The 19106-nt window shown below is 36.1% G+C and overlaps 1 protein-coding gene across 12 annotated transcripts in view; it reads right to left on the bottom strand.

Annotated features, from left to right (window-relative positions):
• Positions 1-11070: 11070 nt before the first annotated feature.
• POLI (DNA polymerase iota) overlaps positions 11071-19106 on the bottom strand; it is a 26016-nt gene continuing 17980 nt past the window's right edge. For all 12 annotated transcript variants that reach the window (XM_027118554.1, XM_027118555.1, XM_027118544.1 and 9 more), the window contains 2 exons: positions 17222-17427; positions 11071-15259 (listed from right to left, as the gene is read on the bottom strand). In XM_027118554.1, coding sequence (XP_026974355.1) covers positions 14438-15259; positions 17222-17427 — 1028 coding nt within the window. In that variant the 3' untranslated portion in view covers positions 11071-14437. The remainder of the gene's footprint in view (positions 15260-17221; positions 17428-19106) is intronic.

The following is a 19106-nucleotide window of genomic DNA, read 5'->3' as shown; positions in this document are numbered from 1 at the left end:
TTGTTACGATAGCTATAGGAAACTAATATACCCTCACTGGTGTCAGCAGGGCTCAGTGGGAATCTGGGCCTCTGCTCCTAGCTTGCATCAACAAGGTGAAGCAAGGTGTGGGACATGGGGTCAGTCAGCACTCCACTTCCCCTTTCCCTCCCTGGTGTCATCGGGGCCCAGTGGGGAGCTGAGCTTATATTTGCACTTGGAGGCAACAAGTCTATGCAAATCAGTGCCCATTTTTGCCAGCAAGGGGAGCTGAGCTGCCCCCTCACATCTGCAATGAGGGTCGGTCAGTGCTCTACTTTCACCAGGGTGGTGAGAGCAGGGCCTAGTGGGGAGCTGAATGTACATACCCACCAGTCCTCGCATTACACCTCAACTAGGAGACTGCCTGCTGAGATGGAAGGTTCAATAGGATCCAGAGTCCTTTGCAAAGGAAAGAAGAACATCAGAATGGGTAAAAAGAGGTGAAAATGTCAAATGTCATATGCTATTCTCAGGAGTATATTAAATCACATTTGATGGTCGACAGCGGTACAAAAGCAATTCATTGGAGGAAGGACAGCCTTTCAGCAAATGGTGTTGGAGTAACTGACATCCAAAGGCCTAATCCTGCACTTTGTACAAAAACTAACTCAACATGGAACATGGGCTTAAATGTAAAACATTAAACTACAAAACTCCTAGGAGGAAAATCTTCAGAACCTACAGCCAGGCAGAATTCTTACACTGGATACCAAAAGTATGATCCATATAAGGAAAAATAGCAAATTAATCTTCATCAAAATTTAAAATGTATGCTCTAAGAAAGACCCTAGGAAGAAGTATTATGGAAGGTGTCATCTGTAATAACGAAAATCCTATATAACACAAAAGTTTGAAGGTAATACTGTCATCCAAGTAATATGAAAAATAAAAATAATTTAATTCTAAACTTAGATTTTTCTTTAAATATTTTAAATCTTTCTAATCATGCAGCTTTCCTAATAATTCCAGACATTACTGGAATTACCAAAACAAAATGTTTATATTTAATCAAATGAAATGCTTATTCCCTGTGCACTTTCAAATCTTGGATCTTATCTGTGATGTTGGACATATAACATTAATGAACCAGAACCGTGCAACATGATTATATCAGTTAAGAAAATATTTGGGTGCAAAAAAACAGGACTTTCAGAGAACATAAATGTTGAGAGGTTTATTGCTCTCACACAGGAACTCTGGGAGTGTGCAGTACAGAGCTAATAATAATTGGGACCGGGGAGGCTCTTTACATCACTCAATTCTGCTTCGATTGTAGCTTCTGTCTTTCTGTCCCAGTGGCACTGTCCCAGGGTTCCAAGCAGGACAAAGAAGGGTAAAAGCTAAAAGACATTTTAGCTGATTTCATCCTGGTACGTAGCCTTTTTGGAAACCTCCACGTTCAATCCAAGATGTTCACATCTCATTAGCCAAGAGTGGAACACACGGCCAGACCTGGCATCTGAAGGTATTCTAGCATCTGTAGTAGAAAAAGAAAAAGGGAAGTTCTACTGGGGTGCAGAAATAAAATATTACAACTTCTACTTATGTTCATTTTTTTCAAAAAATCAATTCCTAATATATGCTGTGTACCTTGCCTACAGTGTCACACTTCACCAGTTATGAAAGGGTCCTGAGACATATTATAAAAGACATTCTGAGGAGTAAGAATAAGTTCAACAATGTGGAAGTTTTGAAAGTGATCGTTGGCTTTCAGTATATTTTGACAAATTGGGTTTCCTAGGGTTACAGTTAAATTGATATAGTTTTAATGAAAGAAAAACCCTTGGAAAATGGAGAAGTGAATTTAAAAGATTTCTATAAAGAAACTAAGGATTGAAAATGCAAATAATGAAAGCAAAAACGAGAATATAGCAGAGCTGACATTTCATTAATGTGAGATCTTTGCAACATTATAAAGTAAACAATAACAATATATGTAATTAGATCTCATAAGAAGTTAGAAAAATTATCAAGACTATTTGAAATATAAAATTGCATCCACTGTCAACGAAAATGAGCTTCATCCTAAATGTCTTTCATGTCTTAAGATATCTAACAACAATAGAATAAATTTATAATTTTAAACTATGTAAAAATAGAAGTACATTGAATTAAATATACATTTTGGTCAAACAGTAGGTGAGTATTAAAATCAGTATTTGTCCAAATCAAGGCCAGCTCCTATTATCACCATCATAGAATGAACTGGGACATAAGGATAAATCTGAAGTTTTATCAAAAAATATGTATTATAATTTTGTTTAAAATTTTTAGAAGTCTACATTTTCAAGTTTGACAAGAGTGTGCAGGGAAAAATAATTTCTCAGTATTGTCAGCTTCTGGACTATACCTACAGTCACTATATTGTACCCCTTCAATACACAGGCTCAAGTGGCACACATAATGATATTACTAACTCCTTTGGACATAAAATCTGGGAAAAGTTTCTTCAGTTCTGTGAGTTTCAAAACGAACTTTGGGGGCTTCTCTGGTGGCGCAGTGGTTGAGAGTCTGCCTGCCGATGCAGGGGACACGGGTTCGTGCCCCAGTCCGGGAGGATCCCACATGCCACGGAGCGGCTACGCCCGTGAGCCATGGCTGCTGAGCCTGTGCGTCTGGAGCCTGTGCTCTGCAACGGGAGAGGCCACAGCAGTGAGACGCCCGCGTACCGCAAAAAAAAAAAAAAAAAATGAACTTCAATTTAGGATTCATAGTTTTGGCAAACCTTAAAATTCCTTTAGCAAAATGGCAGTCTACAATAATCACTTTAATAAGTTGCTTTAAATTTTATCCTCCAGTTGAAGGTTGTTTGGGGATTTAATTGGTTGAACAAAATAAGTTGTTTTTCACTAACACTTTTTTTCACTAACACTTTTCTCACATACTTTATCTTTTTCATAAATCAAGATGACTTATATATACTATTGTAAATTATTGTATAACTATTGGTTGCCACAATAATGATGTTTAATAGACAACCATAAAACCTCAGAGGCATACAATTAACTTTATTTATCTTAAGTCTGGCAAACGGCTGTGGGTCATCCGAGAAAGGATGGCCTGGGCTGGAACAACTGGAGTGACGTAGCTCTGCTTCGAGTCTCCATCCTCCAGCAGCCTTGCCTGGAGGTGGAAAAAGACTAAGTGTTTTTCAAGTCTAACATTCCATTGGCAAAGCAAGTCACTCCGCCAAACTTGTAATCCTATATAAGCAAAGAAATAGAATCTGCCTTTTTAGTGAAACTGTAAAGTCCCATGGTAAAGGAGTATGAATACAAGAGGTGAAGAAGTGAGACCATTAATTCAGCTGATCTATGACATTTCACCGTCTGGTCATAATCACATTCCTTCCACATGCATGATATACTCACTCATTCCCAAGACCCACAGAGGTCTCATACAATCACAGTAACAGACTTCAGGTCTAGAACTTTGTGATATATATCAGGTCCAGATGCAGCTTCTCTTGGTCCAAAGACCTATGAAATAAAAACAAGCTTCCTAGCCCTCTGCCTCAACACACACGCAGCCAATATACAATAATAAAAAAGGAACAGGATAACCACAGTGAATAGTCCCATTGGAAAGGAGGAAGAATGGGAAGCATAGAGTCACTGGTTCATAACAATTCTGATATCCCACTGGGCCTGCCATTCTGACGATGGGGAAATGCTCCCTGATTAGACCCAACCCTGCTCTCTGGGAGCTGCTCCCTGATTCATTGTTCTCCAGCTTTTTGTCACACTATCTGAGATGCCCTCCTTTTCCCATCACCCTCCTTTATTCTTTGTGAAGAAATGATCCTTGTTAGCAGCTGAATAACTTTCTCAGGATGCTTCCTACCCCGAAAGTCAAGAGCCCAGAGACCTTTGTGTAGCTTGACCCCTCTTTTCGTCCAGGCAGTTGGTGTTTTTGCTAGTAGTACTCTCTTTAAAACTTTTGAGCTTTCTGTAACTGTCTGGTTATGGTCCATTACATATTCAAAAGCCACACCCCCATAACTGGTATCAACATATACTTCTCTAGATTTTCCTATGGCTAATTTTGGATCTGACTTCTGTGCAACCACACCCTTAGGCTTCTGTCCACTTCAGAAGATCTCAGCACCACCTTAACTCTCTCAGAAGTCTTATCAAAATATCTGATAGTCACAGTGTTCATTTGATGTTTGACACATGTTCACATCTCACTTTGAGACTCTGCTAACTGGGGTGGCTGGAGATAAGATGACAAGTTTTCCAATTTAGCAGTTCTGGCTCTCTATGTTACCTTTAACTTCTGCTTGCAACCTAACCATCTTTTTTTTTTTTTTTTTAAAGTTCAACTCTTTCTTGTACGTAGTATATTCCATGTAGCTAAAAGCCACCAGGTGGCGGTTTCTACATTTTGCCTGGAGATAAACTTGCCCAAACCCCAAAGTTAATTAGGTGTATTTTCTGTTTTCCAAGGTACCATAGGCAGCTGTTTTATCAAATGTTTCATGAAAGCTTTTTAATAAAGCAGTTTCCTCATCATTATTTCAACCTCTGCTAACAGTTTTCTCAACTCCCTACTGAAGCCAATACCATATTTTCAGGGTTTTGTTGAACAGCTCCCCACTTGTATGTATTAACTTTTGTAGTAATCTATTAACAAAATAATGCCACAAAACAACCACACATTTTTTGTTGACTCAAGGATATGTGTTCATCATAAAGTTATCAAGTATTTGTACTCTTTCAACATTCATATTAACTGTCAATCTCTTTCCCTACTCAATAACTGAAAATTGTTGTTTTTAATATAAAATTAATAGCTTTCATAATTATTGATTACTGCAATAATAAGCACTCCTTGGCGTGAGCCCTCCCAGAGTCCACCATTAGCCCCAACAAAGAGCCCAGGTAGTATCCAGTGTTGGGTTGACTCAGGCCAAACAACCAACAGGGAGGGAACCCAGCCCCACCTATCAGCAGACAAGTGGATTAAAGTTTTACTGAGCTCTGCCCACCAGAGCAACAGCCAGCTCTACCCACCACCAGTCCCTCCCATTAGGAAACATCCACAAGCCTCTTAGATAGCCTCATCCACCAGAGGGCAGACAGCAGAAGCAAGAAGAACTACAATCCTGCAGCCTGTGGAACAAAAACCACATTCATAGAAAGATAGACAAGATGAAAAGGCAGAGGGCTATGTACCAGATGAAGGAACAGGATAAAACCCCAGAAAAGCAACTTAATGAAATGGAGATAGGCAACGTTCCAGAAAAAGAATTCAGAATAATGATAGTGAAGATGATCCAGGACCTCAGAAAAAAAATGGAGGCAAAGATCGAGAAGATGTAAGAAATGTTTAACAAAGATCTAGAAGAATTAAAGAACAAACAAACAGAGATAAACAATACAATAACTGAGATGAGAAATACACTAGAAGGAATCAATAGCAGAATAACTGAGGCAGAAGAATGGAAAAGTGACCTGGAAGACAGAATGGTGGAATTCACTGCTGCAGAACAGAATACAGAAAAAAGAATGAAAAGAAATGAAGACAGCCTAAGAGATCACTGGGACAACATTAAATGCAACAACATTCACATTATAGGGGTCCCAGAAGGAGAAGAGAGAGAGAAAGGACCCGAGAAAATATTTGAAGAGATTATAGTCGAAACCTTCCCTAACATGGGAAAGGAAATAGCCACCGAAGTCCAGGAAGCGCAGACAGTCCCATACAAGATAAACCCAAGGAGAAACAGGCCGAGACACATAGTAATCAGATTGGCAAAAATTAAAGACAAAGAAAAATTATTGAAAGCAGCAAGAAAAAATGACAAATAAAATATGAGGGAACTCCCATAAGGTTAACAGCTGATTTCTCAGCAGACTCTACAAGCCAGAAGGGAGTGGCATGACACATTTAAAGTGATGAGAGGGAAGAACCTACAACCAAGAGTACTCTACCCAGCAAGGATTTCATTCAGATTCGATGCAGAAATCAAAAGCTTTACAGACAAGCAAAAGCTAAGAGAATTCAGCACCACCAAACCAGCTCTACGACAAATGCTAAAGCAACTTCTTTAAGTGGGAAACACTAGAGAAGGAAAGGACCTACAATAAACAAACCCAAAACAATTAAGAAAATCGTCACAGGAACATACATATCAATAATTACCTTAAACATGAATGGATTAAATGCTCCAACCAAGACAAAAGCTGGCTGAATGGATACAAAAACAACACCTATATATATGCCATCTAAAAGAGACCCACTTCAGACCTAGAGACACATACAGACCGAAAGTGAGGGGATGGAAAAAGATATTCTATGCAAATGGAAATCAAAAGAAAGCTGGAGTAGCAATACTCATATCAGATAAAATAGACTTTAAAATAAAGAATGTGACAAGAGACAAGGAAGGACACTACATAATGATCAAGGGATAAATCCAAGAAAAAGATATAACAATTATAAACATATATGCACCCAACATAGGAGCACCTCAATACATAAGGCAACTGCTAACAGCTCTAAGTGAGGAAAGTGACAGTAACACATTAATACTGGGGGATTTTAAGACCTCACTTACACCAATGGACAGATAATCCAAACAGAAAATTAATAAGGAAACACAAGCTTTAAAAGACACAATAGGCCAGATAGATTTAATTGATATTTATAGGACATTCCATCCAAAAAAGGCAGATTACACTTTCTTCTCAAGTGCACATGGAACATTCTCCAGGATAGATCACATCTTGGGTCACAAATCAAGCCTCAGTAAATTTAAGAAAATTGAAATCATATCAAGCATCTTTTCTGACCACAACACTATGAGAATAGAAATCAATTACAGGGAAAAAAACATTAGAAACACAAACACATGGAAGCTAAACAATACATTACTAAATAACCAAGAGGTCAGTGAAGAAATCAAAGAGGAAATCAAAAAATAACTAGAGACAAATGACAATGAAAACACAATGATCCAAAACCTATGGGATGCAGCAAAAGCAGTTCTAAGAGGGAAGTTTATAGCTATACAAGCCTACCTCAAGAAACAAGAAAAATCTCAAATAAACAATCTAACCTTACACCTAAAGGAACTAGAGAAAGAGGAATAAACAAAACCCAAAGTTAGCAGAAGGAAAGAAATCATAAAGATCAGAGCAGAAATAAATGAAATAGAAACAAAGAAAACAATAGCAAAGATCAATAAAGCTAAAAGCTGGTTCTTTGAGAAGATAAACAAAATTGATAATCCATTATCCAGACTCATCAAGAAAAAGAGGGAGAGGACTCAAATCAATAAAATTAGAAATGAAAAAGGAGAAGTTACAACAGACACCACAGAAATACAAAGCATCCTAAGACACTACTACAAGCAACTCTATGCCAATAAAATGGACTACCTGGAAGAAATGGACAAATTCTTAAAAAGGTACAACCTTCCAAGACTGAATCAGGAAGAAATAGAAAATATGAACAGACCAATCACAAGTAATGAAATTGAAACAGTGATTAAAAATCTTCCCACAAACAAAAGTCCAGGACTAGATGGCTTCACAGGTGAATTCTATCAAATATTTAGAGAAGAGCTAACACCCATCCTTCTCAAACTCTTCCAAAAAATTGCAAGGAAGGAAAACTCCCAAACTCATTCTTTGAGGCCACCATGATGCTGATACCAAAACCAGACAAAAATACTACAAAAAAAGAAAATTACAGACCAATATCACTGATGAATATAGATGCAAAAGTCCTCAACAAAATACTAGCCAACAGAATCCAACAACACATTAAAAGGATCATACACCATGATCAAGTGGGATTTAACCCAGAGATGCAAGGATTCTTCAATATACGCAAATCAATCAGTGTGATACACAATATTAACAAATTGAAGAAGAAAAACCATATGATCATCTCAATAGAGGCAGAAAAATCTTTTGACAAAATTCAACACCCATTTATGATAAAAACTCTCCAGAAAGTTGGCATAGAGGGAACTTACCTCAACATGGTAAAGGCCATATATGACAAACCAACAGCAAACATCATTCTCAATGGTGAAAAAGTGAAAGCATTTCCTCTAAGATCAGGAAAAAGACAAGGATGTCCACTCTCACCACTATTATTCAACATAGTTTTGGAAGTCCTAGCCACAGCAATCAGAGAAGAAAAAGAAATAAAAGGAATAGAAATTGGAAAAGAAGAAGTAAAACTGTCACTGTTTGCAGATGACATGATACTATACATAGAGAATCCTAAAGATGCCACCAGAAAACTAGTAGAACTAAACAATGAATTTGCTAAGGTTGCAGGATACAAAATAAATGTACAGAAATCTCTTGCATTCCTATACACTAATGATGAAAAATCTGAAAGAGAAATTAAGGAAACACTCCCGTTTACCACTGCAACAAAAAGAATAAAATACCTAGGAATAAACCTACCTCGGGAGACAAAAGCCCTGTATGAAGAAAACTATAAGACACTGATGAAAGATATTAAAGATGATACCAACAGATGGAGAGATACACCATGTTCTTGGATTGGAAGAATCAATATTGTGAAAATGACTATACTACCCAAAGCAATCTACAGATTCAATGCAATCCCTATCAAATTACCAATGGCATATTTTACAGAACTAGAACAAAAAGTCTTAAAATTTGTATGGAGACACAGAAGACCCTAAATAGCCAAAGCAGTCTTGAGGGAAAAAAACGGAGCTGGAGGAATCAGACCCCCTGACTTCAGACTATACTACAAAGCTACAGTAATCAAGACAATATGGTATTGGCACAAAAACAGAAATATAGATCAATACAACAGGATAGAAAGCCGAGAGATAAACCCATGCACATATGGTCAACTAATCTATGACAAAAGAGGAAAGGATATACAATGGAGAAAAGACAGTCTCTTCAATAAGTGGTGCTGGGAAAACTGGACAGGTACATGTAAAAGAATGAAATTAGAACACTCCCTAACACCATACACAAAAATAAACTCAAAATGGATTAGAGACCTAAATGTAAGACCAGACATTATAAAACTCTTAGAGGAAAACATAGGAAGAACACTCTTTGACATAAGTCACAGCAAGATCTTTTTTGACCCACCTCCTAGAGTACTGGAAATAAAAACAAAAATAAACAAATGGGACCTAATGAAACTTCAAAGCTTTTGCACAGCAAAGGAAACCATAAACAAGATGAAAAGACAACCCTCAGAATGGGAGAAAATATTTGCAAATCAATCATTGGACAAAGGATTAATCTCAAAAATATATAAACAGCTCATGCAACTCAATAGTAAAAAAACAAACAACCCAATCCTAAAATGGGCAGAAGACCTAAATAGACATTTCTCCAAAGAAGCCTTACAGATGGCCAAGAAGCACATGAAAAGCTGCTCAACGTCACTAATTATTAGAGAAATGCAAATCAAAACTACAATGAGGTATCACCTCACAGCAATTAGAATGGGCATCATGAGAAAATCTACAACAAATGCTGGAAAGGGTGTGGAGAAAAGGGAACCCTCTTGCACTCTTGGTGGGAATGTAAATTGATACAGCCACTATGGAGAACAGTATGGAGGTTTCTTAAAGAACTCAAAATAGAATTCCCATACGATCCAGCAATCCCACTATTGGGCATATACCCTGAGAAAACCATAATTCAAAAAGACACATGCACCCCAATGTTCATTGCAGCACTATTTACAATGGCCAGGACACAGAAGAAACCTAAATGCCCATCGACAGATGAATGGATACAGAAGATGTGGTACATATATACAATGGAATATTACTCGGCCATAAAAAGGAACGAAATTGGGTCATTTGTAGAGACGTGGATGCATCTAGAGACTGTCATACAGAGTGAAGTAAGTCAGAAAGAGAAAAATATCATATATTAACGCATATATGTGGAACCTAGAAAAATGGTACAGATGACCCGGTTTGCAGGGCAGAAATAGGAACATAGATGTAGAGAATAAACGTATGAACACCAAGGGTGGAAGGTGGCGGGGGGTGGGGTGGGGGTGTGATGAATTGGGCGATTGGGATTTGCATGTATACACTGATGTGTATAAAATGGATAACTAATAAGGGAAAAAAAAAAAAAGATCGCTAGTGGGAAGCAGCCGCATAGCACAGGGAGATCAGCTGGGTTTTTTGTGTCCACCTAGATGGGTAGGATAGGGAGGGTGGGAGGGAGATGCAAGAGGGAGGGGATATGGAGATATATATATATATACATTTAGCTGATTCACTTTGTTATAAATCAGAAACTAACACACCATTTTAAAACAAATATAGTCCAATAAAGATGTTAAAATAAATAAATGAATGAATGAATTTTAAAAATGTAAAAAAAAAAAAAGACTTGAACACTAAATTAATTGGCATTTATACAACACTCCACCAACAGCAAAATACATATTCAAGCACACACAGAATATTTACTTAGTTACAGCACATTTGGGGCCATAAAACATCTCAAAACTTATTTCAAAATGTTCTGCAGTAGAATGAAGAATTTTTCTGCTCTTCGTCCAGAGTCCCTGGCATGGAGCTCCTAAAACATTTAGAATTTCCCAAATGGGAGTGTCTTTGTTATTCATCATGGACACTGACAATGTATGCTAATGAGGTGATTCGTTGTGGGTCCCTAGATAGCTTATATCAACAAGATGACTTAGGATGGAGATAGCCCACATCAGAAAGACCAACCACTTGATTAGAATGTTGAGGCTTTGAGCCAGTCTGACATCCAGGGAGGGTAGGACAGGGAAGCTGGAGATGGAGTTCAATCACATGGCCAATAATTTACTAAATCCTCCCTATGTAATGAAACTCCAAGAATAACTCTTGACTTCCTTAGATCTTAAAAGTTCTCATCACAAGGAAAAAAAAAAATTAACTATGTGTGGTTACAGATGTTAACTAGACTTATTATGGTGGTCATTTTGCAATATATACAAATACTGAATCAATGTTTTACACATGAAACATGTTATATATCAATTATATCTCAATTAAAAAAAAAACTCCAAACTTCCTGATCCCTTGATATATTTTATTTCTTGACCTGGATGTTACATAGTTTTCGCTTATGATTACCCATTAACATGTCCATTCATTTATGTACTTTCCTATACACATATTTGACAATAGAAATTTTAAAATATTGATATTAATCCAGATTCAATGAAAGACATAAATCTGCAGATTCAGAAAGCACCCAAATCCCAAACATGATAAAAATAAATATATATTTTGACATATAGTAAAAACTGCAGACCTCCAAAGATAAAAGTAAATATATTTTAAAACAACCCGAGAAGTCAATTCTAAATCCACAGTTCTGAAGACATAATTTCAGAAAGTAAAAATAATCGTATTTTGAAGAAACATCTGCAATACAAGAAAAAAAGGTGAGCCTCCCCCCCCCACCAACAAAGATAAACATGTGAGCAAACCCAAACATTAACTATATAAAACACTAACAATATCCAATTTGGAGGTTATATAAAGAACTAGAGGAATTTGATTAAAATTAATATATTTTAACATCTTTGTGTTGTTTGGAAAGAGGGTACAGATATATACAATTTTTAGATGTTAAGTATGTTAAATTTTTAAGGATAATGAAAAACTTAGAATGTTTAAATTTCAAATCAGTAGAAGGAAAATAGAAAATTCAACCAGGCCAAAAGGAAGACAGGAAAGGGATAAGGATGGGAAAGAAGCATAGCATAGAAAAAGAAAAAAATAGAAAGCACAAAATAAGATGGAAAAAGTAAATCCAAACAGACTTGCACTTCTGCACTATGGTGGGATAGATACTCTTAAGTGTTCTCCCAATACAAAACACTAGATTCTGAAGAAAACAAACGATTTAGTTCATTGCTGGGTTGTGCTATATAAGAGAAATTTCCAGGTCCCATCCCTCTACACTCACACAGGGGAAAAAAAAATTGAGCTGAAACAAAAGCAGGAAAGGAGCAGGAAGCATCAGGCAAGAAGCAAACTTGTCTGAGTGCTGAAAATAAGACAAAGACAAACTGCATTCAGTCAGGAACCTTGCCGGGGCTACAGTGGTGCCAATGGGTTTGGTACTGCCTCACCGGAAGCAAATGCAAAATCACATCTGAAGGAAAGTATACACAATTTAGGTCCTTTGTTTTCCCACAGATTTAGCTTAGCCACATACTAAAGAAAACAAGCCAAAATAGTACACAACAGTATTTAGTACACAATGGTACACACAAAAATTTAGACTTATAAGACTTAAAATACTGAAATGATCAGAAATAGAATAAGAAATATTTATGAAAATTTTAAAATTAGAAATGGAGTTACAAGAGACTATAATGAATAAACAGGAAGATTAGAAAAAGAATAAAATGAAGAATATAACTACTGATATTAAAACCATCATTAGTGTTTTTAAATCGATCAGACATTGCTGAAAAATGAATTACTAAATAAGACACAGAGCTGATGAAATTAACCAAAATGCAGCACAAACAAGATGATGAAAAATATGAAAGATTAAAGGACATGATAGAGTAAGAAAGTCCATCATTTGTGCAATCAGAGTCCTAGAAGAATAGAGCAGCAGTATTTGAAGAGTGGCTAAAAATTTAATAGAACTAAAATGAATTGAAAGATACAGAAAGCCAGCATACACCAAGAATAAATAAAAAGAAATTCACATCTCCAAACATTACAGTAAACCTGTAGAACACCAAAGAAAAAAGAGATTATTTTATTAAAAGTAGATAGAGATAAAAAGATAATCTAAAAAGTCAGACGCTGAGGCACAAAGATGTTGAAAGACCAACTTAAGGCCACAGAATAAATAAATAGCAGAGCGGTGATATACCCCTTGCATTCTCACTTAAGAAAGTGTACTTTTTACTACTTCATTTTCTCTTTTTAAACTGTCCCAAACTGTTTACTTTACTTTTCTTAACCTTTTTTTTTTTTCTAACTTTTCAGTTGTCCAATGATTTCTGGCTGAAACAATTACAAGGATTATTAGAAACTTTGTAAAAATGTATTATCCAAAAAAGTAATATATCCCTTCATATGAATTTTAACTACCTTACCAGAATACTGCATGTAGAAAATTCTATAGCCTTTGATCCTAAGCACTAAATATTTGCATGGTAAATAATTTCTGACATTCTTGCTCCAAGTTATTGTTTTTGATAACCCCAACTCCCTGTTAAAAATCCTTGTTAGGGAATTCTCAGATGTCAAGAAATCTAAAACTAATTAAAAGTCCTCACCAGGAAGAAAATATTTTTAAACAACTTTTATTCATGTTTGTACACTTTATTTTTATCATCCTTTCTTTCTTATATCTGGAAAGGATATAAACTTGAGAACAGACCTACTCCAATCCAATGCTGACCCACACTTTGGTGCCTTCTAGAAACATTCTCTATGTCCTACAAATTATAAAATGTCCACAAGCTTATATCTGATTCTTAATCTTGAAGGCAAAAGGGGAACGCAACAACAATGGGAGAAATAGGATACCCATCAATTTAGTCACTGTGTATGATATCCTTAATCTCATCTCCAAATCTTCATCTACAAAATTGTAGAGATTAAAACACACCTAATCCATTGTTTTTAGACCCTACAGACTGGCCAGAGGAAATGGACTTCTTCCATTATCTGACATTCTTAAAGACCTATCACTTTGAATTTCTAGTGTCATCCTTCCCTTAATCAACTTGTATGGAGAGTTCCTTCTAGTTCTTTACAACAAATACACTCCCCAGACCAATTCCCTGCTGGGCCTCTGCCACACAACTCATTCGTTCAGTACTTACTGAGCACCCTCTGTGTGCCAGGCATTGTGGTAGGTTCTAGGTATACTAAGAATCATTAATTGAATATACATTGCTTTGGTATTTTTTTTAAATCAACTTATCAAATGGTACATAGTACTTCAGTCAAAGACATACATTTTTAGCAGGCAATAGAATTTCTTATAGCTATTTCCTAATGAGGTGAATTTCTTGAGCAACTCCATAGTTCATAGAAAAAACCTGCTCTTTGGTACAGCATACCAATGATTTGGCCACTCTATTTTTTATATAGTCATATATATCTTCCTCCCAATGTTTCCACAATGAATGGAAAATGTACTAATGCTGACCATGATATTCTTTTTATTGAAAAGCAATATAAAATAGCTTTAGAAATAAGAGGAAGGTAACATTTTACATTATTTCTGTTACGAATATTTTTATGCTTTGTGCCAGAATTTACTTCCCATAACTATGTTTGCTTTATCTGGAACATTTTATATTGTGTTTCTACATTATTGAAAGTATTAGTGTTTAATTTAGAAGAGCTTAATAAACTGTTAATCTGAGAACGTCTTTCCCTTTTTTCTGAGCATGCTTATTTATGTACAGTGTGGAAATCTGATCCTGTTCTCTTCCAATCAGCCAACAGTTCTTTTTGTACCTCTTCTGGTAGTTCATAGAAAACTTCAGGATCAATGTCAGAAGGAAAAGTAATTTTCTCTTTGGTAGAATCTTGCTCTCTATTTTCTGTAAGTCCTTCATGAATAAAGACTGTTGCCATCGGTTGTTTATGGCTGTCTGTAGTGCAGTTTTTGGAGAAAAGTTGCTCACTCTGCACATTTGGAAATGAATGGAAAACAGATACAGCAGGGTCTGTTTTTGAAAAGTGGAATCCTTGAGACTCTTTAGGTCCTTGACTCATCAGTTCATCTTTTAAGTTACTGTCTATATAATGTGAATAATCCTTTTGGCTAGACACATAAGAGGAACTACTGCTATTTAAACCTGATGTTCCTGGTTCACAGGGAGATACAGAGGATATCTGTTTGGTATTGGATAAATGATCCCTAGGATTTAAGGAACCATCTTGCATTTGTTTTGTAGAAAAGAAAGATAATACTCCTCTAGAAGCACGCAATGGACAACTCAAACTTCCTTTCCCTTGAACTTTTTCTCTAGATTTTCCAGAAAGGATTTCTTCTTGAATATCTACTGGAAGCTGCTTAAAGACCTCTTGGTCAATACCCGCAGGAAGTGAGGAAAGTGGAAATTCGTTACTGTCTTTTTCTTTAGAAAAACTTGTAGTATCTGATGGAGACTCCCCAGTTCTTGTACTTTCAATTTTTCCAGTTGGTAGCAAATCCCAATTTGTTTCCTTGTCTTTAGAAAAATCCTCCATATGAGTGTCTTTCATTTTCTAGAATACAAGGGTAACAGAAAAATTTAGATAACTGATATCTTTTAAACATTCATGCTGCTGAAGTGTGATTGTAGCTATTATCCGACCAACATGTTTCTATCCTACTCCATAACTTCAATCCTTTTGGCCAGTTCCAAACAACTAGAAATGATCAGTCCACCACAATTAGTCACACAACTGTGTGGATCTTTACTCACTATTCCAGGAAGACGGCTTCCTTCCTAGAAAGCACTGAGCCAGAAGGTAGGTATGTACTGGAAACCTGGAAAGGGCCTTAATCATGTATTCAAACTTTCAATTCTGTGAATAAAAAGACTGGTGGCCTATAAAAATAAAATGATTCACCAAGGGTATCTAAAACATATGTATATGCACAGATAGCACCAAGGGCTGGTTTTCTAAAATTCCCTATTTTTGAAGTGTAACATTTAACAGAAAGAAAAAAAAATACTTCTATGGTAAAAACCCAGTATCATTATTAAGATGTAACACTATTCTATATTTACATGAAATAAAAATTTTAAAACACCTTCCATTTTAATTTGCCTAATTTTCCCTCTAGTTTCAAGCACCATAAAAATGTACAGATAGTCATATATAATTCAGGAAACATCAACACATTAGTAACTTCCAAAAAGTAAAAGGAGAAGAGATTTGGGTCACTGTTTGTATTGAGCATGAACTGTGTGCCAGACATGTACAAGGTACTTTCACTTATGTTTACTCTCTAATACTACTGTGGATGAAAGACCTTTAATTCTCATTCTACAGACTACTTAAAAAGTAAACATCTTTTTAAATGTCAGTTAATATACAGAATAAAAAGGGTCACTGAAAAAAAGTAATTAGAAGAGGGCACTAATTCAGTATTTCCATAACACTATTCTGTTCTCATTATAAGCTTAAATGTAAATGAAAATATTACTAAAATTATAATGACTGATTAAACAATAAAAATAAAGAAAATAATAAAAACATTTAAAATTAAGAGTTGGACTTCCCTGGTGGCGCACTGGTTAAGAATCTGCCTGCCAATGCAGGGGACACGGGTTCGAGCCCTGGTCCGGGAAGATCCCACTGCAGCGGAGCAACTAAGCCCGTGTGCCACAACTACTGAGTCTGCACTCTAGAGCCCGTGAGCCACAACTACTGAGCCCATGTGCCACAACTACTGAAGCCCACGCACCTAGAGCCCGTGCTCTGCAACAAGAGGAGCCACTGCAATGAGAAGCCCACGCACCGCAACGAAGAGCAGCCCCCGCTCGCTACAACTAGAGAAAGCCCGTGCGGAGCAACGAAGACCCAATGCAGCCAAAAATAAATAATAAATAAAATTTATAGATAAATAAATAAAATAAAATTAAGTGTTAATTGTAGGCATAAACAATTTAGTAAAAGGTGATTATTTTTTAAAGCATTTGGTAAACAAAAGTTTGCATTTTCTTTTAGTCATGTGAAAATAGGACTAGCCTCTGCCTCTCTATTGCCACACTCTTAATTTCTACAGTTGTAAAATGAGGAGTCATATTCTATCAATATTGCTACCAGAATTTTATGTAATTTCAAAACCAAGAAAATTTAAATATTTGAACAAAGACATTTGGCGGGGAGGCGTCGCTGGTAGCTTATGTATAAATTGACAACAAGATTAGATTTCCAGTATTTGAAAATATTTTCATGTGAGCTAATCATCATATTCCTATATACTGTTATAAAATGTTTTAACAGTTCCAAAACAGAGAACCTCTATCAAGGTTTTCTCTTTTATCCAGTGATGTTTATGTTTTATTCTTAGGTCACAGTACAGTATACTTAAGGCTAGAAACCATAATATGAAAGGCACTATTACAAGTAAGTCATTCAAATCATATCACCCAAAAGAATCTCTAACTTATATCAGTTAAACACAAATTTATATCTCTAAATTTAACCATACAAATCCAGTAACAGTGTACTTACAAAACTGTGCTTGCCAGAGCGTGAAGTTGTTGATAATGATGGTGTTAAATAATAATCAATAGTCCCTTTCTTAGCAGTATTTAGGGCTTTAAGGTTGCAGAAGCACACACTTAAAAGGGTAAGATGAAATGGCATCTTCACATTCACCATATTTCGAAAAAGTTTCATAAGTACATCAACCATTGGGGTCATCACATCATAATTTCCTAAATAAAACGTTTAAGAAGACAATATCTAAACACATTATATCATAATTGATATTAAGAGCTTAATCTAATTTATATTGCTTAGATTAAGAAGTTAAAATCCTATAGATATCATTGGGACATCTTGACATTATTTACTGAACTGGGACAGCTCAACACTAACACCAACTGCCAAATGAGTTAAAGTTTTCAGAAGATTTGAAATATGGAACTTTTAGTTACGGGAGAATGATGAGGTCAGAAAATCTCCCCATAAAATTAAAATAAAACTGAACAAAATGGTCAAAAATAATCATTCTGAGATTCTGGAATGAACCAAAGGCAAATAAAGTGAGAAGCATTGATTTATGAAAAGCTGCTGGAACTTAGGTAATGAAGTGGGGACAGCAGCCTTATTGGTTGGAGTTGCTTGTATCCCCATTTACACAGTGTGGTTTGTATAGTAGTTTTACCAGGATGAGGCTGGCTGTGAAAGCTGGAAGCTTTGCTGCCAGAAAGGACTGACCTGATTTGAGGTAGAGGGCAAAAGCCCACACCCAGCAGTGTTGCCAGAAAAATGAACAAACTTGGTAGGAAACAAAGGAAATCACATAGCTCTTGAGCCTGGGGTGGCAACTGTGGTTGGGATGAGTGAAAGACCAATGGACCAGCCATAAATTTAACCAGGAGATCTGGAAATGAGAGAACCACAGAGGGACTAGATAAGCTCTCCTCACAACCCCAACTGACTGACAGCTGCACACACAGAGAGGAGCCAAGCTTTCCATATGTCTCTCACCAGAATGGCAGCAAGTATACCAGGGGAGGTGCAAGAGGGACGAGCCGAAAATAAAGGCCAAGGCAGATTTGAAAAAGGCCTAAATTTTGAAAGTGCTCTCCAACCCAAGCACTTGTCTGCTGACAGAAAATGAAAGCCTTCCAGGCTGTTGTATTTGAGCAAACCTTTGACCAATTATTGTCTAACCACCAAACTATGCAGACACAGGGTAATCTCCTAAGAAGACAAAATTAAAAATTTAAATTTAAATTAAAAAAAAGAAAAAAAGTTAAGCAGAGAGATCAGGGGCAACACATCACAGGGCAGGTAGATTCTGCAGCTTAAGTCCAGACAGGTTACAAAGAAAGAAAAGGAGAAAAAAGCCCACAGGGAAAAAAAATCCAAATCCAGAGTTTCTAGAATACATTATCTAGTCCAATTTTCAACAAAACATTACAATACATACAAAAAAAAAAAAAAAAACCAGGAATGTGATTCTTACTCAGGCAGAAAAAGCAGTCAATAGAAACTGACTTTAAGTTCAATTTAGCAAAGACTTCAAAGTTGCGATTATAGATATTTTCAAAAAATTAAAGAAGATCATTTTAAGGAATTAAAGTAAGATATAATAACCACTACCAAAAAAGAGGGAGTCTCAATAAAGAAACAGAATCAAACATACAAACAAAACAAAACAAATGGAAATGGAAATTCTAGAGTTATAAAGTATAGTAACCAAAACAACAAAATCACTAGATGTGTAACAAAGTTTTGAGGTGACAGATGAATCAGAGAACTTGAATACAGCTCAAAAGAAATTATCTAATCTGATAAAGAAGAAAAAAAGTCTGAAGAAAAAATCCCAAGTAGGATAAACACACACACACACACACACACACACACACACACACACACACACACA

This window comes from Aethalodelphis obliquidens, unplaced genomic scaffold (genome assembly GCF_003676395.1).
Source record: "Aethalodelphis obliquidens isolate GAN/ISIS:26980383/991018 unplaced genomic scaffold, ASM367639v1 scaffold19, whole genome shotgun sequence".
NCBI lineage: Eukaryota > Metazoa > Chordata > Mammalia > Artiodactyla > Delphinidae > Aethalodelphis > Aethalodelphis obliquidens.
The sequence above is the reverse complement of the archived record's forward strand: the minus strand, read 5'-3'. Positions and strand labels throughout refer to the sequence as shown.